At 42.3% G+C, this 21,373-nt stretch overlaps 1 protein-coding gene across 2 annotated transcripts in view; it reads left to right on the top strand.

Annotated features, from left to right (window-relative positions):
* Nucleotides 1-21,373, top strand: part of STS (steroid sulfatase (microsomal), isozyme S) — a 206,672-nt gene that overhangs the window by 164,306 nt on the left and 20,993 nt on the right. For both annotated transcript variants that reach the window (XM_011974178.1, XM_011974180.1), the window contains one exon: nucleotides 13,144-13,303. In XM_011974178.1, the coding sequence (XP_011829568.1) occupies nucleotides 13,144-13,303 (160 nt within the window). The remainder of the gene's footprint in view (nucleotides 1-13,143; nucleotides 13,304-21,373) is intronic.

Below are 21,373 nucleotides of genomic sequence, written 5' to 3'. Positions count from 1 at the left end.
AAGGTCTCCCTGGACCACCAAATCAAAAGTCTTTGTCTCCTCCCACTACTTTATTCTAATTGCTTGCATCTCTGATATCTTACCTGTTTATTATTTTATTTGCTCATAGTCCTTCTCCCATGGAAGCTGGGATCTGGGCTGCCTCATTCACCACTGTGTCCTAGTGCCTTGAATAACCATGGAGTAGGCATTCAGTAAGAACTTACTAAATGAATAGGGGTATGGTTTGGCTGTGTCCCCATCAAAATCTCATCTTCAATTGTAGCTCCCATAATCCCCACATGTCTTGGGAGGCACCCAGTTGGAGGTAATTGAATCATGGGGGCGGGTCTTTCCTGTGCTGTTCTCGTGATAGTGAGTAAGTCTCATGAGAACTGATGGTTTTATAAAGGGCAGTTCCCCTTCACATGCTCTCTTGTCTGATGCCATGTAAGACGTGCCTTTGCTTCTCCCTCACCTCCCACCATGATTGTGAGGCCCCCTAGCCATGTGGAACTGTGAGTCCGTTAAAACTTTTTCTGTATAAATTACCTAGTCTCAGGTGTTTCTTCATAGAAGTATGAAAATTGACTAATACAAATAGTGAACACTTCTCAGTTTTCTCTTCCTTCTGTTTCCTTCTCTCCCTATGTCTTCCCTTTCTCCTAAAATATCATCCCTTACATGGGACCAGAATAACTTCCTTAAGATTTTCTTTTAGTTGAGTTTAGAGTTTGCCTTTTCCTCATACTACAAGATTTCCTGTATTCTCAGAACAGAACAGTTAAACTCCAATGTCTGGCTTCATTTCCATCCCTCTCCTAAGTCAAGGTCACCCTGAAGGAGGCTCTTCCTCCCTCCCTTTTTCTCTGCCTACAGGCAAGTAATAAATGTCAATGGAATGGATAAATTAACTCTATAGAGGGCTTCTGCAGAAGTGTGGGGGTGGGGGATCATATTTTCCAGAGTGTTCAAGAATATAGACTTTTTTTTCATGTGCAGAGAAATGCTTTTAAAATTCCCTGATGGCTGCATGGAAGGCACTGCTCTTCGGGCATTTTTTCCTTACGCTAGGGCCAAATTCCAAACACGCGGCCTGAGTCCATGTCACTTATGAGTTGCTTCTTACAGTCACTGATTTTGACATCTCTTTCCCTCATTCAATAATGCAGCTTTCAGAGAGCAATTGATACTTTTATTGTGAGAAAAAAAATAGTAGTGACTGACTCTGGTAGCTTATTACAAGGTAGTTATGTTCAAATGATGTTGGCAAACATTGTCATTGGCTTCCCAAGAGTAGGCAAAGCTGCCCCTTCATGCTAGTGTCAGTATTTAGTCCTCCAGCAGATATCCACAGCCTTTTCACCTTTGAAAGAAGATCACATTAGTCTTGTTTATATATTCATGCATTTGGTTGAATTTGACTGACATGCATTTATATATTGATTCTATAGAACATGCCAGGCACAGGGCTAGCTGATAGGGTATAAAGGCGAGAAATAAACGGCCTCCGACTACTACTAATTTACATTCTACTAGAAGCTAGTAGCTTAAATTCTACTAAAAGACATAATGCCTCTAAATTCTACTAGAATTCTACTGGTTTTTAGGATAGAGATATAAGAGACCGCTTCAGTGTAATATACTGGTAAGGGAACTGTTAAAGTATGGTAAAGGCAGTTAGCCCAACTTGGGAATTGAGAGAACCTTCCAGGAGGAACTGACATTTTGCAGGTTGACATTTTGCATTGTTGGCTAGGAGAGGACAGGTGGGAAGTACACAGTGGGCAGGTGTGAAATACTTATGGGGAATGAAAACGCAGCTCAGTATTTCTAGGGATGAAAGTGTAGCAGGGTGCAGTGGCTCATACCTGTAATTTCATCACTTTGGGAGGCCAAAGCAGGAGGATCGCTTGAGCCCAGGAGTTCGAGACCAGTCTGGGTAACATAATTAGACCCCATCTCTAAAAAAAAAAAAAAAAAAAAATTAAAAATTAATCAGATGTGATGGCATGTGCTTGTAGTCCAGCTACTCCAGAGGCTGAGATGGGAGGATCAGTGGAGCCTGGGAGGTGGAGGCTGCGGTGAGACTTGATTGCACCACCGCACTCCAGCCTGACTGACAAAGTGAGATCCTGTCTCAAAAAAAAGTGTGAGCAAGGTCTGACAGTGTCAGGTCATGGAGACTTGGTATCATGTCCGGGCATTGAGCTCTGCCTTGTGGGTTATCTAAGCTGGGAGCAGGGACCAGACAGATGGGTTAACATTAGCAAACACCCTGAAAATGGAAGGGCCATTTGGAATGATTGGGACTGTCCACTTCAACAGAGAATGCAACTGCTGGATCACCACCGTCTCAGGCATTGCCATAAGCAGAGTGATTTCATTGCATTGGCTTCAGTTGACAAAATGTATGACCTTAATACTACACAGTTAAATGTGGCAGAGCTTGCACATGTTGTTGAAAAAGTCACATGGACAGGCAGGAGATTGTGATCCCGTAATGGGAGGCTTGAATTTCTCACTTTTGAAATGGGCATGATTGAAGCTGTGTGGTTAAGCGTGCTCTGCAGGAGAGAAAGGCTGGGATTCTGGGACAGCAAAGAGGTGGGAAAGTGAGAAGGATGTGGCCATGGTGGGTAAACTGGGCCCTGTGAGGGCAGGGAGTGGGCATAGCTCATGCTTATGGGCTCATTTTCTTTGATGACATTCAGGGAGAGTTTCTCTTTTGATAGTCAAAGGTCAAGCTGTTTAGTATATGACTCTGGTGGAGAAAATTTTAGGAATGCAATGTGTTAGGGAAATGAAGCATGTAGCAAAATAGAGACCAGAAAAGGTTAGAAATAGGAATTTGTAATCACATTCACCTGTAGGCTTCTGTTTTTTTCCCACAGCAATACTCTTCATTAATTCATTATTTCATTTGTTACACAAAATATATTGAGTACCATCTATTTGGAAGGGATTACACTATTCAGTTGATTTAACAATGCATTGGACAGTTTGTCCTCAAATACTGTTGATCCTGTTGGAATGAGACATGCATAGAATTGGTTGTCATATGTCCCATAAACTTGAACTTGAAAAATACTGTGGAAATTGAAAGTAGGAAAATAATACCTGATCATAGAAGGCTTAATGAAATCGGAGAGGCTTGTTATCTAGGCTTTTAAGGAGCTTTGTAAATGATTTGGGTATGGGGGCTGTATTAGTCAGGGTTCTCTAGAAGGACAGGACTAATAGGATAGATGTCTGTATGAAAGGGAGTTTATTAGGAGAATTGACTCACACAATCACAAGGTGAAGACCCACAATGGGCTGTCTGCAAGCTGAGGAGCCAGGAAGCCAGTCTGAGTTCCAAAACCTCAAAAGTAGGGAAGCTGATGATAGTGCAGCCTTCAGTCTGTGGTCGAAAGTCCGAGAGCCCCTGGCAAATCACTGGTGTAAGCCCAGGAATCCAAAAGCTGAAGAACTTGGAGTCTGATGTTCGAGGACAGGAAGCATCCAGCATGGGAGAACGACGAAGCTGGAAGACTTAGCCAGTCTAGTACTTCCACGTTCTTCTGCCTGCTTTATTCTAGCCACGTGGGCAGCTGATGAGATGGTCCCCACCCAGATCGAGGGTGGGTCTGCCTCTCCCAGCCTGCACTGACTCAAATGTTAATCTCTTTTGGCAAAACCTTCACAGACACAGCCAGGAACAATACTTTACATCCTTCAATCCAATCAAGTTGGCACTTAATATTAACCATCCCAGGGTCAAATCCTAGCAGAGCAACCATCAAGAGGGAGCAGCAGAACTTTCCAGAGAGCAGAGGATGAGCTGTTGACCAGGACATTTTCGTGGGACTCAGCTCAACCAAGGTGTGATGTTGGAAAGGTGAACCCCAGTCAGGACATGCTTAGCTTCACATTCCAGAGTAAGATATATTTTTTAGTTTTTCATTCTTGCGGACAATATTAAGTAGGAGTTCAATTAAGTGACAAGAAAAATGTTAGTAGACGTTGCTGTGACACTTCCCCCCAATACTGATGGATTTAATATTATGGAGTAAGGTCCAAGTTGGTGTGCTCACCTCACCCCCAAAAAATCAAAATTTAGTAAATTAGAACAGGACTGGCCTAGCTGTAGCATGTGGGCCTAATGCAAACCAGCCCTTGATTTTCTAAATAAAGTTTTATTGAAACCCAGCCATGCTCATTTGTGAATGTCTTATTCCTGGCTGCTTCTTAATTACAACAACAGAGTTGGCTCTTTAGAGAAAAAGTTTGCCAACCCTTGACTCAGATTCCTTAGTAGTTGGATGTATTGCTTGAGGAGTCATTCTTAATCATTTGAGCTGTGTCAATTAATTTTAAGGATATTCTTCAATTCTTGACCTGTTGTTTAACAACTGATATCACCAGGTTCCTTATTTTTGCCCTCGTAATAGGTGGGTAATACACTGGTGGAACCTGAAAAATATTGTTATATTTCCCATCTGCAATTCATGGGTTTTAGTCTTTGGCATGAATAAATCAAGGAGAGTGTAAAATGTAGCATCTTGTGTGAGAAAACATTTCGCGTGAATTATCATCACACACTTCAACGGGGTTTGCCTCAATTCAGAGAATTAGTGTTATTTCGGATGGGAAGATTTGAGGAGAAAAATGAAAAACAGAATATTTCATAAAACTCTGCCCAGATCAAGCATAAGAATGACTAGCATATGCTTTTGCCATTAAAAGTGATTTGACCTGCTGTGTGGGAGCATTCAGAAGGACAAAAATAGAAGCCTGGTTTGCAAACAGCTGTTTCTAACAAGAGTCTTGGAGTAAATTGTAGAAGAATCCTTGCTATGCTTGCCTAGAGAGATTGAGTAACTCAGCCATCATCCTTCTGTGATGAGAACATCATCACAACATGCCATCAGGATGTTAAAAGTGTGAGTTGGACAATTACTCTACTAAATTTTAAACTTAGACCATGGCTTTTTCTCTGCTTATAAATTTTCAGAAAAAATAATTCGTACTCCTTCACCTGTTTTTTTTTTTTTTTTTCTTTTCCCCCATATCCCATTCTCCAACTTTCCTAAGTTAATTTCTGCTTCAAAACCCAAGTCAAAACCTATTGGTACAGGGCAGGTTTGCCCAGGTAAAAGACATTTCTTTTGATTTTTGTTGGTACTTAATCAAAGTTATCTGTGGGCATATCTTTTGTTTGTTTGTTTGTTTGTTTGTGGCAGGGTTTCACTTTGTCACCCAAGCTAGAGTGCAGTGGCATGATCACAGCTCACTACGGCCTCAACCTCCTAGGCTTACTCAATCTTCCTGCCTCATCCTCCCATGTAGCTGGGACTAGAGGCATGCACCACCATACCTGGCTATTTTATTTCTTATTTTTTGTAGAGACTGGGTCTCACTGTGTTGCCCAGACTGGTCTCAAACCCCGACCTCAAGTGATCCTCCTACCTTAGTCTCCCAAAGTGTTGGGATTACAGGTGTGAGCCACTGTGCCTGGCCTGTGGATATATCTGAGCTGTCTTTTGAGACTTTTAATTTCTGTAGGACAAGGTCCCTGTTCACTGTGTTCTCTCTGGGATTCTGTTGGCATACAATCACAGTTCTCAGTGAGTATTATCTGAGCTATCTTTTGAGGCTGTGAGTTTCTGTAGGGCATAATCTCCGTGGTATACCTTTGTGTCCCGTTTAGGGATGTGAAAATCAGTAAAGCCTAGCATTTGGCAGGACAGGTTCTAGAACTATACCTAATACCATCAATTACTGGCTGTGTAACCTTTGCCAAAGTTTTCTTGGCTGTGAAATGGGTTACTTGCCTTGCAGAGTGATGGTGAGAATCAAGAGTTAATATTTAAGTCATGAGTTTGAATGGTATGGGGTACATGTGAAACTCCATCATTAGTCCTGATCATAGCAAGTCATTGCTTATTAAATGTCTGCTGAATGAATGAAGCATCCCGTGTCCACCCTCTGAGTTCCTCTGAACTCTGCTGAATGATAATGTGAGTGGTGCCTGGGAGAGCAGATTTTGGTGCTTTTTCAGCCTGACAGACACATTTGGCGCATCTCATTTTCAACGCAATATCGCAGGAGGAAGGAGACTGAAAGCTACACCATCTGACAAACAAGGGCACTTGCTCATCAACACATGCCTGCAAATGTGTGATCATGCTTCCTCCAACATGTTTTTCCATAGGCAGTGTGTGCTCGGATGTGTTCATCATCTGTTAAAAAAATTTTAAAACATTTTTTTGCCATGACTGTTGCAAAATCTCTCCCTTTATAGCTTTAGAAAATTGCACAAGATTATGTTTATGGATACATTTCTTTAGGACCTGAATATAGACTCAGAACTATTAATACAAGATGGGAATCTTGTGATGTTCCACATAGTGGGTTCAGAGCTTCCAACAGAGCATTTCACAAGTGTGACAATTTTGTTAACACTAGCTGCAGACGAAACCATGCCTGGGGCTACCATTCAGGTGGTCAGTAGGTGGCCAGATCTAGGGGCTACAGGCACATAGTCCCATGCCTGCAATAGAGGTGCTCTGTGCATCTTACCTGAGCAGAGGTAAGCCGCTTCTTTGCACCCAGACAGAAGTGTTGCCACCAGGTGGCCATTTGTGGCTTGGAGCTCCTTTGGGGATCTGGAATCTCTGGCAGGCTGTGATATTTCCAGGGCCTCTGCAGGAGATTTGTTTTATTTTGTTTTGTTTTCAACGTGGTTCTACATCAAGCCATGTTCTTATAAGATGTCTCTTCCATCACCTGGAGTTCTGGGATATTAGCAAATTCCTCAGAGGGGAATAGGTCACTGGCACTTGGGTTGTAAAATACACAGACCTTGGATGTGCCTGTGGAGTTTTGTGAAACTATGTGCTTGGTTTTCTGTTTTTTAAGACATGTTGTCTCTCTGTCACCCAGGCTGGAGTGCAGGGGCACAGTCATAGCTCACTGCAGCTTCAAACTCCCAGGTTCAAGCAGTTCCCCCCTGAGTAGCTGGGACTACAGGTGTGTGCCACCATACCTGGCTAATTTTTTAAATTAATTTTTTGTTTTGTTTTGTTTTGTAGAGATGGCATCTCACCACGGTGCCGAGACTGGTCTTGAACTCCTGGTCTCAAGCAACCCACCTGCCTAGGCCTCTCAAAGTGCTGGAATTACAGGCATGAGCCCCTGCACCCAGCCACTATCTGCTGTTTAAGGGCCATGTTTTTCAGCCACTCTCTCACATGGCTCTACAGCCAGATGCATCCCTTGGCTTCCCCTGGTGAGCCCTAGTAAACCATCCTTGGACATTGCCTTTCACCTTAAAGATGATGCACAGATCAACTCCTGGGAGGGTACGAAATTCACTCGGTGCCTCAATCCTTAATTCTACTGTTCAGATGTATCTTTCTGAGTTTCGACATAGGCTGTAGAAACTAAATGTGGTTTACAAATATGGTGTGATCCTCTTCTCTCAGGACATAGAAAACTTGGCACCAGTGCTCTTGCTGCAAAGATAAAGTGATATCGGACAACTGTTTAAATTCACAGGCTTGGCCGGGCGCGGTGGCTCAAGCCTGTAATCCCAGCACTTTGGGAGGCCGAGACGGGTGGATCACGAGGTCAGGAGATCGAGACCATCCTGGCTAACACGGTGAAACCCCGTCTCTACTAAGAAATACAAAAAAAAAAAAAAACTAGCCGGGCGAGGTGGTGGGCGCCTGTAGTCCCAGCTACTCAGGAGGCTGAGGCCGGAGAATGGCGTGAACCCGGGAGGTGGAGCTTGCAGTGAGCTGAGATCCGGCCACTGCACTCCAGCCTGGGTGACAGAGCGAGACTCCGTCTCAAAAAAAAAAAAAAAAAAAAAAAAAAATTCACAGGCTTTGGAGTCAGTCAGACAAACCTGGATTTGTATCTGTAACTCTACTGCTTACTAAATAAGTGACCGTCAGCACATAACTGAAGTTCTCTCAGCCTCAGATTGTACAACTATGTTTTTTATATATATATATATATATAATGAAAATGTTATGAATGAGTTTAGATTGATGGAGAATTACAAAGGTAGTACAGAGGTCTATTTTTCACCCAGCTATCTGCAATCTTACCATCCTACACAACCATGGTGTCCTTGTCAAAATTAACCTTCCCATGTTACCAGCTTTCCCATTAATGCCCTTTCTCTGTTTTGGAATCCAATACACAATGCCACGTTGCATCTAGAAGATTAACTTTGAGAGGGTGCTTTTTCCTGATTTTAATAGTTTGGTTTTTGTTCCCATTTATTTATGCTGTTTTATTTAAAACAAGGGGGCAATATTTGTATATCTAAACCATTCATGAAACCAGCCCTTTTTTGTTCTATAACAATCACTTATTTTGTTGTTGTTAAATTTAAAGTGAAGATGGTGTGAGTTTGATCAAGTAGCAGGATAAGCAGGTGAAAATTTTATGAGTTTGATGGAACAAAAGGAAAACTAGACTGTAATTCACACGTTGAGATTCCTCCCAAAGCTCTGCTTTCAACTGCTTGAATGAACTACGGCAAAGTAGTTAAACTTCCGATTTGTTGGCTGTGATCTCTGTGAAGCAGGAATCATAGTATCTGTCAGAGAATTACCTTCAAGTGATGTTGAAAAGATAAAATAAGGGGAAGAGTTTTAACTTTCTTAGGAGGCCATCACAGAAACTACAAAGTATGATGTGAACTTCCATAGGAATCTCCCCTAAGTGACTGGGCATGTAGAATGTCTGAATGTCTGCAAAGGTCAGAGCCTGCTGAGGAGAGGAATTCAGTCTACAGTCTTCAGCTGTAAGAAATGAGCTTTTAACTATTCACAATAGCAAAGACATGGAGTCAACTGAAATACCCATCAGCAGTGGACTGGATAAAGAAAATGTGGTACATACACACCATGGAATACTATGCAGCCACAAAAAAGAATGAGATCCTGTCCTTTGCAGCAACATAGATGGAGCTGAAGGCCATTATCCTAAAAGAATTAATGCAGGGACCAAAAACCAAATTCTGCATGTTCTCACTTACAAGTGGGAGCTAAACGTTGAGTACACATGGACACACAGAAGGGAACAACAGACACTGGGGCCTACTTGAGAGTGGAGGGTGGGAGGAGGGAGAGGACTGAAAAACTACATATCAGGTACTATGCTGGTTACCTGGGTAATGAAATAATCTGCACACCAAACTCCCAAGACATGCAGATTACCTATATGACAAACCTGCATATGTACCCCTGAACCTAAAATAAATAAGAATAAGTACATAAACACATACATAGATAAATAATGTGACATCTGAAAAACACACAAAACACACTAGTGCAGATAGCGCAGAATGCAATAAAAGGAAGCATTCCTGTAAAGGTTAAAAAAAAAAAATGACAGAGAGATGAGCTTTTAACAATGGAGATTTGCTTCAGGACCCCTGAAACCTCTGTCTCTAGTAATTTGCTTCCTAAGTGGCGTTTATTTCCAGTGTGACTCACACATGCTATTCCTGAGAGGAATGAGCATTTTTTCATTGGCTTCATTCTCACTTAACTGTCTATTTAATGCTTCACACCAATTGTTTAAAACAGCCTCTTTTTTGAGTAGCTGAACTTCAACTCCACTCCCTTTGTCCCCAGTCTAACTTCCTGATGGCTACTTCAGTACCACTTAGCTCTGTGCTGTCTTTGTCATAAAGGGTGAGGAAGCAGTGTTTATTCCCCCAGCCATGGGTCACCTGCCCAGCTGGAGTGACTTCAGGCCTGTCCTGTCTAAGCCCTATACTGGAGCGCTTGGTCTCCATCCCTCAACGGGAGGTGTTGGTCATATAGGGGCCACAGGAAAACTGTCCCTTTGCCCTCTGAAGGTTTGCTAAAAATCTGCTGACAAAGGCAACTGAGAAAAGGCACACAGATTTATTAACACGCATGGAGCCTTACAAAATAGATCTCAAAGAAATGGCTAGAGGGTTGATGCTTTTATACCGTCTTGAGGTTACAGAAAGAATGGGGCCTTGCCTCGTGGCCACACAGGTTGAGAGAGGGGAGAAGAGGACGCCTGGCTAGCAGAGGTGGTCTTGTTATACAAATGAAACCTCCTGTGTAGCAGTCCCCAGAGAGAAGAGATGGTGAATGTTTCTTGCAGAACTTTAACGGTGTGAGTCTCTCAGTTCATCTTTGCTAGATCAGACAAGGGAGGCCTTCAGAGAAAGCCTGGCTGCCTCAATGCAGATTTTCTCTCTCTCTTCTTTTTTTTTTTTTTCTGAGACAGATTCTCACTCTGTCATCCAGGCTGGAGTGCAATGGCAAGATCTTGGCTCACTGCAACCTCCACCTCCCGGGTTCAAGCAATTCTCATGCCTCATCCTCCCAAGTAGCTGGGATTACAGGTGCCTGCCACCACGCCTGGCTAACTTTTGTATTTTTAGTAGAGACATGCTTTTACCATGTTGGCCAGGCTGGTCTTGAACTCCTGACCTCAGGTGATCCAACCGTCTCAGCCTCCTAAAGTGCTGGGATTACAGGTGTGAGCCACCACGCCCAACCAGATTTTCTCTACAGATTCAAATCTCCCCCACAAAAGACAGTTTTGCAGGGCTGCTTCTGTTTGCAGACCCTCTGAACATCCACCTCAAAATATGTTAAAGAAGAGTATTTTGGGGTGAAATGTTTTGGTTCCTTCAATGACCATCTTCTGAGATTATCTGCTGACATTCTGATCCACTCTGAACTCAGTCTTTCTGCCTCTGCCAGTACCCTTTCAATGCTGTATTTAATTATATTCTAATTGCCTCATAGGCACAAAGCCTGTTTCCTCAACTCTCCTGGTAAGAGCCATCCTGGTAATAAAATAATAACAATGATGACAATAGCCATTTTTTGTGCCCTTCCTCTCTTGCAGGCACTGAGCTTGGCAGTTGGGATAATCATTCCATATAATACTCGCATGGAAACGTTGTGGGAATGTGAGACCCAGATAGCTGAAGCTGTTTTCTCAAATGCAAAGGGCTGGTGTATCTGTTTCCTATGTCTGCTGTAATCATTTACCACAAATTTAGTGGTTCAAAACAACATGATTTTTTTTTTAATTTTAGATTCAGCGGGTACGTGTGCAGGTGTGTTACATGGGTATATGGCATTATGCTGAGGTTTGGGGTTCTAATGATCCTGTCATCCAAGTAGTGAACATAGTACCTGATAGTTTTGCACTCCTTGGCCTCCTCCCGCTCTCCTGCCAGTAGATCCCAGTGTCTATTGTTGCCATCTTTATGTTTATGAGTACTGAATGTTTAGCTCCCACTTATAAGGAAGAACATGCAGTGTTTGATTTTCTGTTCCTGCATTAATTCACTTAGGATGATGGCCTCTAGCTATACCATGTTGCTACAAAGGACAATATTTTGTTCTTTTTTATGGCTGTGTAGTATTCCATGATGTATATGTGCCACATTTTCTTTATCCAATCCCTGTTGATGGGCACCTGGATTAATTCCACATCTGCTATTGTGAATAGTGCAGCAATGAACATACAGGTACAGGTATCTTTTTGGTAGAATGATTTATTTTCCTTTGGGAATAACCATGAATTAAATGGGTCCTCAGGGTATTGGCAGGGCTGTTTCATGCTGAAGGCTCTAGGGGAGAATCTTATTCCTTGCCTTATCCAACTTCTAGCGCCTGCCTGCATTCCTGGGCTTGGGGTACCCTTCTCTGCCTTCAAAGTCAACAGCGTAGCATCTACCAGCCTCTCTCTGTGATTATACCCCTCCACTTCTCTGACTCCCTCTTTCCCTTGAAAGGACCCTGTCTACAAAAAGAGTCAGACTCTAAAACGTTTGAAGAGATTTATTCTGAGCCAAGTAGACACAGGCCCGGGAGATCCTGCGAACATGTACCCAAGCTGTTCTGGCTACAGCTTGATTTATACATTTTAGGGAGACATAAGGCATCAGTCAATACATGTAAGATGTACATTGTTCAGCCTGGAGTCAGAGTCGGGGGGTGGGGGGTGAGGAGACTTCAGGTCATAGGTGGACTCAAAGAATTTCTGATTGGCAGTTGGTTGAAAGAGTTGATTTAAAGACCTGCAGTCGATAGAAGGGAGTGTCTGGGTTAAAATAAGGGGGTTGTGGAGGCCAAGGTTCTTATGATGCAGATGAAGCCTCCAGGGAGCAGGCTTTAGAGAGAATACATTGTACATGTTTCTTATCAGACTTTAAAAGATACCAGACTCTTGGTCAGTTCAGTTCTCTCCCAGATCAGGGAAAAGACCCCGAAAGAGAAGGGGATTGTCTTGTAGGTTTTCCTCACAAGAGACAGCTGTGTGGGGTTATTTTGAAATGTCAAAGAAATATATTTTGGGGTAAACTACTTCAATTTCTATCAGGGCCTGCTGTCTGTGGTGTTGGTATCTTATTGCTACAAGAGTCTGTTTTGTCCGTCTTAAGGTCTCTGTTTTAATGTTAATGCTGGTCAGTTGTACCTGAATTCCAAAGGAAGGAGGGCAAAATGAGGCATGTTCAATCCCCTCTTTCCATCATGGCCTGAACTAGTGTTTCAGGTTAAACCTTTGGAATGCCCTTTGCTGAGAGGGAGGGGTCCATTCTGTTAGTCGAGGTGCTTAGGATTTTATTTTTTGTTTACAACCTTATGATTACATTGGATCCACTCAGACAATGCAGGGTAATCTCCTCACCTCAAAATCCTTAGTCACATGTTTAGAGTCCCTTTTGCCATATAAGGCAAAATACCCATTTCCCCAGGCTCCAGGCTCCAGGAATTTTGATGCGGACACTTGGGGGCACCATTATTTTGCCTACCACAGCTGGTGTCAAGTAGAAATGGAACTTGAATTCCCTGACTCCAGAGTCATTGATTTGAATCTTTGGTGACTCAAATCTTTGTTGCGTTGAGTCCCTCTGATTACAAAGTTTTTGTTCAAGATGCCATACAGTGCTGACCATGTCACGCATGGTGGTGACTGTGTCATATATATTCCTTTTTTCAATACAACATATACTATATTGCTCATGGAGTACTCATGGATGGAATCTATGTAATTAGAGCAGTTGGTTATTCTACACTGAGCACAAAAGAGTCCATTGAAGTGAGCATTGAAAGCGTTGAAATCTCCCTGTTGCCTCTTACCTCTTTTTTGATCTTTTAGGAGGAAAAGCAAACAACTGGGAAGGAGGTATCCGGGTTCCAGGCATCCTTCGTTGGCCCAGGGTGATACAGGCTGGCCAGAAGATTGATGAGCCCACTAGCAACATGGACATATTTCCTACAGTAGCCAAGCTGGCCGGAGCACCCTTGCCTGAGGACAGGTACTCTGATGCCAGGGTGGTTGGTATTGTCGAGCTCTGATTTCACAGCCCAATATGCTCCGGTTTGCCTGCATAATGGTGTGGGGACCAAGGCCTTTGGCCCCCTGGAGTTTTCCTGAAAATCACGGGTTTGAGGCAGGTCAATTAGTAGGATAAAAGGAATATAAATTTACTTAACGTGTACACAGGAGGCTTCCAAAGGAAGACCCGAAGATACAGGGGAAATTGTTCACTTTTATGCTGTGGTTCAACAAAGTACGGGCAGTGTGTAGAAGTAGAATTGGAGGGAGAAGTCTGACCTCATGCTAACGGACTGAGTGGGGAAACCCAGCCAGGCCTGTCTATCTAGATGCGTCTTGGCCTCTCTGAGCAGTGTTCCTTCCTTCTGGGCATGGGACAGGGCCCTCTCCGGAGCAGGGGTCTTATGACCTACAGTCACACAAGGTAGGTCAGAGGATTTATTTATGGGCAGTTTTTCCACAGAAAGGCAGGGGGAAAGTTGGAGTCATACTTTTAGTTTTGATGATGGTTTTGGGGATCGGGGTTTTGATTCTTATGGGGAAGAGGGATTCTAGTTTCTCTGGCACCTTGGGGTGGCGTGGGACTGAGAGCCAGGAGGGCAGGAGAAGGTCAGAGGAAAACTGCCCTGAGGCCGCTGCTGAGGCCCTCTATTTGGAGTGTCACACTGCCTCCAGCTGGACTTGTTATCTCTGTCCAGTCTGGGGCTTTACTGGTGGGTTTGCCAATGTAAAAACCCCTCTGCCAATCTCTTTATCCAGAGGGAAATAAACTCAGAGGCACTGAAGGTTTTTAGTGACCAGGAAGGTGGATGGGTAGTGTTTAATTCAGCCTTGGTCTTTCAGCATTGTGCTCATGCTATTGTTCTCGTGTGTTCACCCCTCCATTGCTTGCCATTGTGCAGCTGGGCCACAACCTCTTTGACCTCTGACATTGGGATCCCACACCTTTTCCTTTGTCCACACTCAGCAGCCCTTTGCTGTAACAGTGAGAAATGCAGCCAGTTCCCCAGCTAACGCCCCATTTCCCAGCACGTCTTCACTGAGTTCTAAATGAAATGTCTTTCTCTTAAATTTAAATACGACTTCATATGACATTGCCAGTGGTTTCTTCCTAAGTGTTATTACCAATCTGAAGAGTTTTAAGTGAAGCACACTGATTAATTGTTTTCATTAGTTTGGTGACAGACCAGGCTAATGTCACGCAGGCGGCTGCAAATCTTGTTTAAATTCAGCTGCAATGAGAAGGAAGAGGAAAGGCGAAAGGAAAGACAAAAACAACTGCACTGCCAAAGCAAGTCCAGACATAGATTTCCTCCCCCTCCTACTGTATTCGACCTTGTTTCCTTACTGGTTTCAACTCTGCTTTAGATATACACTCTTCCTCACCACACACAGATACACACCAATGAGAAATGCAGCTTTGACAGTTCAGCTATTCTCAAACTTTGAGGTCTCAAAACCCCTTTTCATTTCTTCTATGATTGAGGACCCCAGTGATCTTTTGGTTATGTGGGTTGTGTCAAGAGATGCTTGTTATATTAGTAATAAAAAATGAAATTTTTTAAGACACCAAAGTACTCCAAGCTCACATTCCATTGGCTAATACATCGATGATGTCATCATTCACCCTGTGGCCACTAGGAATGTTCACTGTACACTCCTAAAAGAGTGATAGTGAGAAAGACAAAGAGTGCCTTCCTGTTGTAAAGATAACATTGGCCTCACAGACCTCCTGAAAGGGTCCCAGAGAGTCTCTGGATCACGCTTTGAGACTAGCGGGTGCTATGGCTAAGAGTGGAGATTCTAGACCTGCACTGGTTGAATCCATATTCTTCTTCTTTTTTTTTTTTTTTTTTTTTTTTTTGAGATGGGGGTTTCACTCTGTCACCCAGGCTGGAGTGCAGTGGCACCATCTCAGCTCATTGCACCCTGCTACTCCCAAGCTCAAGCGATCCTCCCACCCCAGCCTCCTGAGTAGTTGGGACCACAAGCATGCGCCACCACGCCCAGTTAAGTTTTTGTATTTTTGATAGAGATGGGGTTTCGCCATGTTGCCAAAGCTGGTCTTGAATTCTTGAGCTCAAGAAATCCTCCTGTGTCGACCTCCCAAAGTGCTGGGATTACAGGCTTGAGCCACTCACCTTGAGTCTGAGGCCAATAGGGGAATTGTAAGATCTCCTACTCCAGTCAAACTATTCTTTTTTTCCACTCTAGTGATGGAAAACATGGCAGCAGTGTCTTACAGAAAGTTTTTCCTGTATAAAGCCAAAAATCCCATTCTCTATTTCACCTCCTCATTGGCTGTAGTTCTTACCTTTGGAATAAAGCTTAATACTTCCTCGAGTAGCTAGAACAGAATGTTCAGTCAATCTCCTTTATTAAATTTGTCTCTCATGACCCATAATGTTAAAACCATCACTGCTCTTCACTTTTGTAATATCTTGGAATGGCTTTCTACCCAGTGGGGGAAAAGCAAGGTAAGGAAAAAGTTCAGAGGCAGAGGAAGATTCATAAAGGGAAATCTTACTGCTTCTACCTTCTAGCTGCTCTAGTCTGAGGCTGATGGAGGTCAATCTGTGTTTCTTATATGTGCTCAATGAAGAAGGTAAACAGCGTCCCTCTTAGAAGACCCAAGTATTTTGTGTGTGGGTTTCTGTCATCAATAGAACCAACTCTCAATACTGAAGGTTCCACTCTGTTTCTGATTCCTTTCATGAACCTTGGAGGTGCTTGTTGACCTCATTGTTTTGTTTTGTTTTGTTTTTTGAGACAGAGTCTTGCTCATTTGCCCAGGCTGGAGTGCAGTAGTGCAATCTCGGCTCACTGCAACCTCCACCTCTACCTCCCAGGGTCAAGCGATTCTCCTGCCTTAGCCTCTGGAGTAGCTGGGACTACAAGCATGCGCCACCATGCTTGGCTAATTTTTTACATTGTTAATAGAGAGGGGGTTTCACTGTGTTGGCCAGGCTGGTCTCAAACTCCTGACCTCAGGTGATCCACCTGCCTCAGCCTCTCAAAGTGCTGGGACTACAGGTGCGTACCACTACGCCCAGCTAATTTTTGTATTTTTAGTAGAGACAGGGTTTTACCATGTTGGCCAGGCTGGTCTTGAACTTCTGACTTCAGGTAATCCACCCACCTTGGCCTCCCAGAGTGCTGGGATTATAGGCATGAGCCACGGCACCTGGCCAGTTGACCTGGTTTTAAATCACATATGTTGCTTCTGTGTTGAGGTCCTAGCTTCTGGTACTAGTCCAGCTGTAAAATGTCTTCATCATCCTAGAGACAGCACAGGTTAGAAAACAGAAATGTGCTTCCAAGTGCCTCATGGGAATAGAATTATCACACAGTACCTTATTTAAAGCATATTGCCAACCAGGTCCAGTAATATTCTTATGTATTTGTCCAGAAGACTTTGAATATCTAAAGTAGTGTTTTCCCCCAGGGGTCACTTATCAATGCCTGGAGACATTTTTTATTGTCTTGGCTCAGGGTGCTACTGGCTCAGATGTGCCACCAAGCATCCTGCAATGCACAGCACAGTCCCCTACTATGATGAATTATCTTACCCATTATGTCAGTAGTGCTGACGTTGAGAAATCCTACCCTGAAATTTATTATTGCTCTTTATGGAAAATGTTGTTATAATGGAAAATCCCATCAAAACTTTTCAATAAAAGCATCTAGACAATACCCTCACATCTGTATCCATCTATAAATGTGATACACAGATGTGTGCCTTTTAGAAAATAGCCTTAACTCCTTCCTGCTCAGAGTGGTGCAAATAAGCTTTCTCAGCTTCCTGCTAGAGAGATATTAAATTTGCACTTCTCAGGAGAAGAAACTCATTCAGAAGGTTGGACCCAAGCTGTTTGATGGGCACTTAACAAAGTGCCTTCGCTTCTTTCTGCATTTTGTCTGAAGAAGATAATTTCTGTTCAGCAGACCTCTATTCTTCAAGCACTGTCCTGTAATTCTCAGGAAGCATTTTGGATCTAGTGGGAGTCCTTCCTGGCCAATCAAAGCATGGTGGCAGATCAGAAGCCCTTGGATCCAAGGTTTCTACTTAAGCCAAAAGAAAGGTAGTCCGGAGGAACACAGGAAAGATTTTTGTTGTTGTTGTTGTTTTGTTTTTGTTTTGCAGCATCTTAACACTGCAGTGAGAATAGTTCTCTAAGTCAACCCTATGATGTGCTTACGTGAGGTTTCTCTCTGGCAGTGAATTTTTCTTTCATATGCATGTTAGTGATTCATTTTCATTCAGTGGCATGACTTATCAGAAGAACTTTCAGTGTCCATCACCCTGGGCATATTCAGAAAAATTATTTCCCTCCAGGTCTCCAAATAAGCTGATTTTGGAAATAAATGGAGGACAACCTTTTGTGTTACAAAAGGCAGCAACAGGGACTTACAAAAAAGAAGAATCTAATACCTAAGTGTTTTAATTCATTAACGTGAAAATTGTTTCTTTGAGTCTCATCTTTGCAAGCAGATACAATATTGCCATAGTATGAGTATGACCATGCCCCTTCCTAACATGGTATTAACATCAGTAATAGAGAATGGCAACAAGCCATAGTTGGTTACACCTTTTGGAAAACTCAACATTTTAACCATAGACCCTTCAGCTGGGACGCAAGGAAACAGAGTGCTGGCAACCTCAAGAATCAAATGTTAGAGGTGAAATATTTAGAGCTTCTGGTCCATAATTAAAATAAAAATTGACTTCATTTTTTAAAGTTTCAAAAACAAATTAATGCTTTAATGCTCAACACACTTTTGTCTAATGGAGACAAGGAATGGATTTAGCTGACTTCTCCCAGTAACTTATAGCTGAGCCACTAGAGAAGACCTTTTCAATAGAGTAAAACAGATGAAAAAGTCAGTGAGCTATATCAGGTTCACATCAGTTTTGCAAAATTAAAGGTGACTCTCTTCATGGGAAGAATCCCAAGTTTGTGTGTGTAACCACTTATACTAATCTTGCTTTCTGTTCAACTATGGCAGAGGGTTTAATGTTTACAAATGGAAACATATTTTTCTAAATTATGAAAATAACTTTCTGAATACTTGAGATTCCCTTTAGTTTATTACAGATATATGTAGTTTCTCCTAAAAATGTTTCCTTAACTATGATTGTCTACATTGAAATTGTTGTCATTTGTATATCAAATAAGCTGCTCACCAACATTGTGCCCCAAATAAGCTTCTCTATTAGTATCTAAGACCTTACCTTCTGTATCACCCCAAATCTTTTCTTTCTCTTATGATCCTTCAGTCCTTCCAGAGTTGGCTAGGCAATGGGCGGGTGGGAAGGACATTCCATGTGGAGGGATGAGGATGTTGAAAGCCTCAGAGCTGAAAGAGAGCACAGCACATTCCTGGAGGAATGACATCAATAGGGTTCAGGGAAGGTTTCCAGAACATGTCCTTTTTAATTATGTAAAAATTGTCTGTATGGTATTTAACTTGATCTGAAATTTTGACGCAAGGATACCTTGCTAACAACCTGTTAATAGCGCTCCCATCATTGTCAGTCAGGAACTCAAGGAGAATAACTTCACCTTCCAAATGAAAAACACTCCCAAACACTCCCTTTTCCACCAAGAGCCATGAGGGCACTAGGACAGAAAACACATCCAGTTTTTTTAGCATTGGCTGTTATGCAAACATGCTACAAAAACTTGAATTAGTTTGCAAGAAAAAGCCCGTTAGACTGTTTCCAGAGAAAACAGCAATGCTTTGGGTCACTTTGAAAGTGGGTTGGCCCATCTCCCCCAGAACATGACACTCTAAAAGCATTTTTGTACTAGCAGCATTAATGGAAATGTGCTGTTCTCTGGGTTATTGCCATGGTTAACTGCGAATCCCACAAGTGGTTTAAAACAATCCCAAATATTTCGATAGCTTAGACACCACTTAAAAGTTGAGCTCAACAGAGTCACTTTCCATTTTTCATGGCAGACATGAGGCTTCCTTTGACAGGCCATATTTCTGCAGCACTGTTAAATGGTGGCTTTCCATAGCAGCATGATTTATGGCCTGCCTGTAGGAAGGACCACGTTAGGTGTAGGATATTAAAAAAAAAAAAAAGTCTGTCTCCACATTGGAAGAAAAATAAGTTTGCAGAATGAACTTTGTGCCCCTCCTTTAAAAAAAATCTCAAATTTTTCATTTTTAAGTAAGAAAAAATAATTATGAGACTTGGAGTCTTATTTTGTTTTAGTTAAATCCCCCTTTCCTGTAATCGTGATCAATTTCAGTTATCAAATACTGATCTTGGCCAAGACCAGAGGAGAGCTTGAAGCCAGAAGTTCAAGGCCAGTCTGGGCAACATAGCAAGACTTCATCTCTAAAAAAAAAAAAAAACGAAAAAGAAAAATAGCTGAGCATGGTGACATGTACCTGTAGTCCCATGTACTTGGGAGGATGAGGCAGGAGGATCGCTTGAACCAGGAGGTCAAGGCTGCAATGAGCTATGGTTGCTCCACCGCACCATAGCTGGATGTCAGAGCAAGACCTTGTCTCTAAAAAATAAAAAATTTTGAAAAATACTGATCTTAAGACAGCAATTCTGTCTCCCATGTTCTTATATCACATGTTGAATTTTGTTGGCAAATGAAAAAAAAAAAAAAGCCAAATTCAAAAAGTAAAAGTCTAGTTTGTGTCCCAGAAATTGGGGATTCCATCTTGCTTTTGGGGAGTCATTGAAAGAAATTCTCCCCACTTGGGGAAGGATAGAAATCCTCTGTCCCTTGTCTCTCTCTTTCAGATCACTTTTCACCATTGGGGGCTTTTCCTGGTCTAATTCCCATGCCTGCCCACTTCCCCTCTTCCTTCTTCCTTCCTTTCAACTTTATTTGGGATCTCATAAAGACCTGAGTCTTTCTTGAAAGGAATTTGAAAAGAACCAAGCAAGATGACTGCCATTTCAGGATGGAAACAGTATTTCAGGGCACACGCTGCATCTCAATAGAACTCTCTCTACCATGTTTCTTTCTCTTCCCATCGTGGTTCACGGGAACATTGGTTTGGGAAGTGAGCCAAGCCAGTCTTTTGTTCTTATTTTTACTTATGATAATAGAATATTTTCAATCTACAGACTTCTGCAGAGAGCGTGATTAATAACAAGGGTTGAGGCCAAAGAAGTGCTAACAACAAGGCTATAATTACATTATGGGTTTTTAGTGACAACAAAATAAACCATGGGAGAAAGCTCAAGGGACATAGGACCTCTAAAACACACTTACCCAAGTTATACAGCCACGTCAAACTTCTAGTTTCTAAACGCCTTATAACAAGAGATGACAGGAATGTAGTGTTTTTAATCAGAGAAAGAAAATCCTCAAGTTAAACACTCAGCCTTTCAAAATAATTCTCTGCCTCTCATTTTGATGGCAATGGCCTAATGGTATCATGGTTTCAATTTCTCATGTAGCTGTTAATGTATGTTTAATATAAAACACAATTTTATACTTTATTCCTTTCTTCAAACTATAAGCAATCTTATTTTGCTCATCAGCAGCTGCATATGTCTTATTGTTTGCAATCTGGAAAGTTCCCCTTCTTGGCCTAGTTAGATCCCAGTAGTAGAGGAGATATATTTTCATTTGGGAATAATCTGTTCCCTGGTTATTTAATGGTATCATTATTATTATATATGAATTAATTCATTTTAATGAGAAATTTGCATTCATTTCAGTCTACGAATCCAAGTTGCCTCATGCAATATAGTATCTTTTTATTTTAATCCCAAATTGTCAGGTGCCCGTCTTTTCAGCAGACCCGTATTTCATGAAAAAAGCTTTCCCTTTGGTCAGGCAATAGACAGAAAATTGTGTTTTGGAGAAGCAATAGGAAGAATAAGGGTGCGAATGCCAGATCAGCTGGATATCAGTCCCATCAATTCTTACTTTGAACAAGGTCCCATGACCTTGGGCAAATTTCTTAACCTTTCTGTGCCTCTGTTTTCTCATCTATGCAATGGGGATGACCGTAGTTCCAGCTTATGGTGCTCTTTGCAGATGGAATGCACGGACAGAGCTGGGAT

Source organism: Mandrillus leucophaeus, unplaced genomic scaffold (assembly GCF_000951045.1).
Source record: "Mandrillus leucophaeus isolate KB7577 unplaced genomic scaffold, Mleu.le_1.0 Scaffold1008, whole genome shotgun sequence".
Classification (NCBI taxonomy): domain Eukaryota; kingdom Metazoa; phylum Chordata; class Mammalia; order Primates; family Cercopithecidae; genus Mandrillus; species Mandrillus leucophaeus.
The sequence above is the reverse complement of the archived record's forward strand: the minus strand, read 5'-3'. Positions and strand labels throughout refer to the sequence as shown.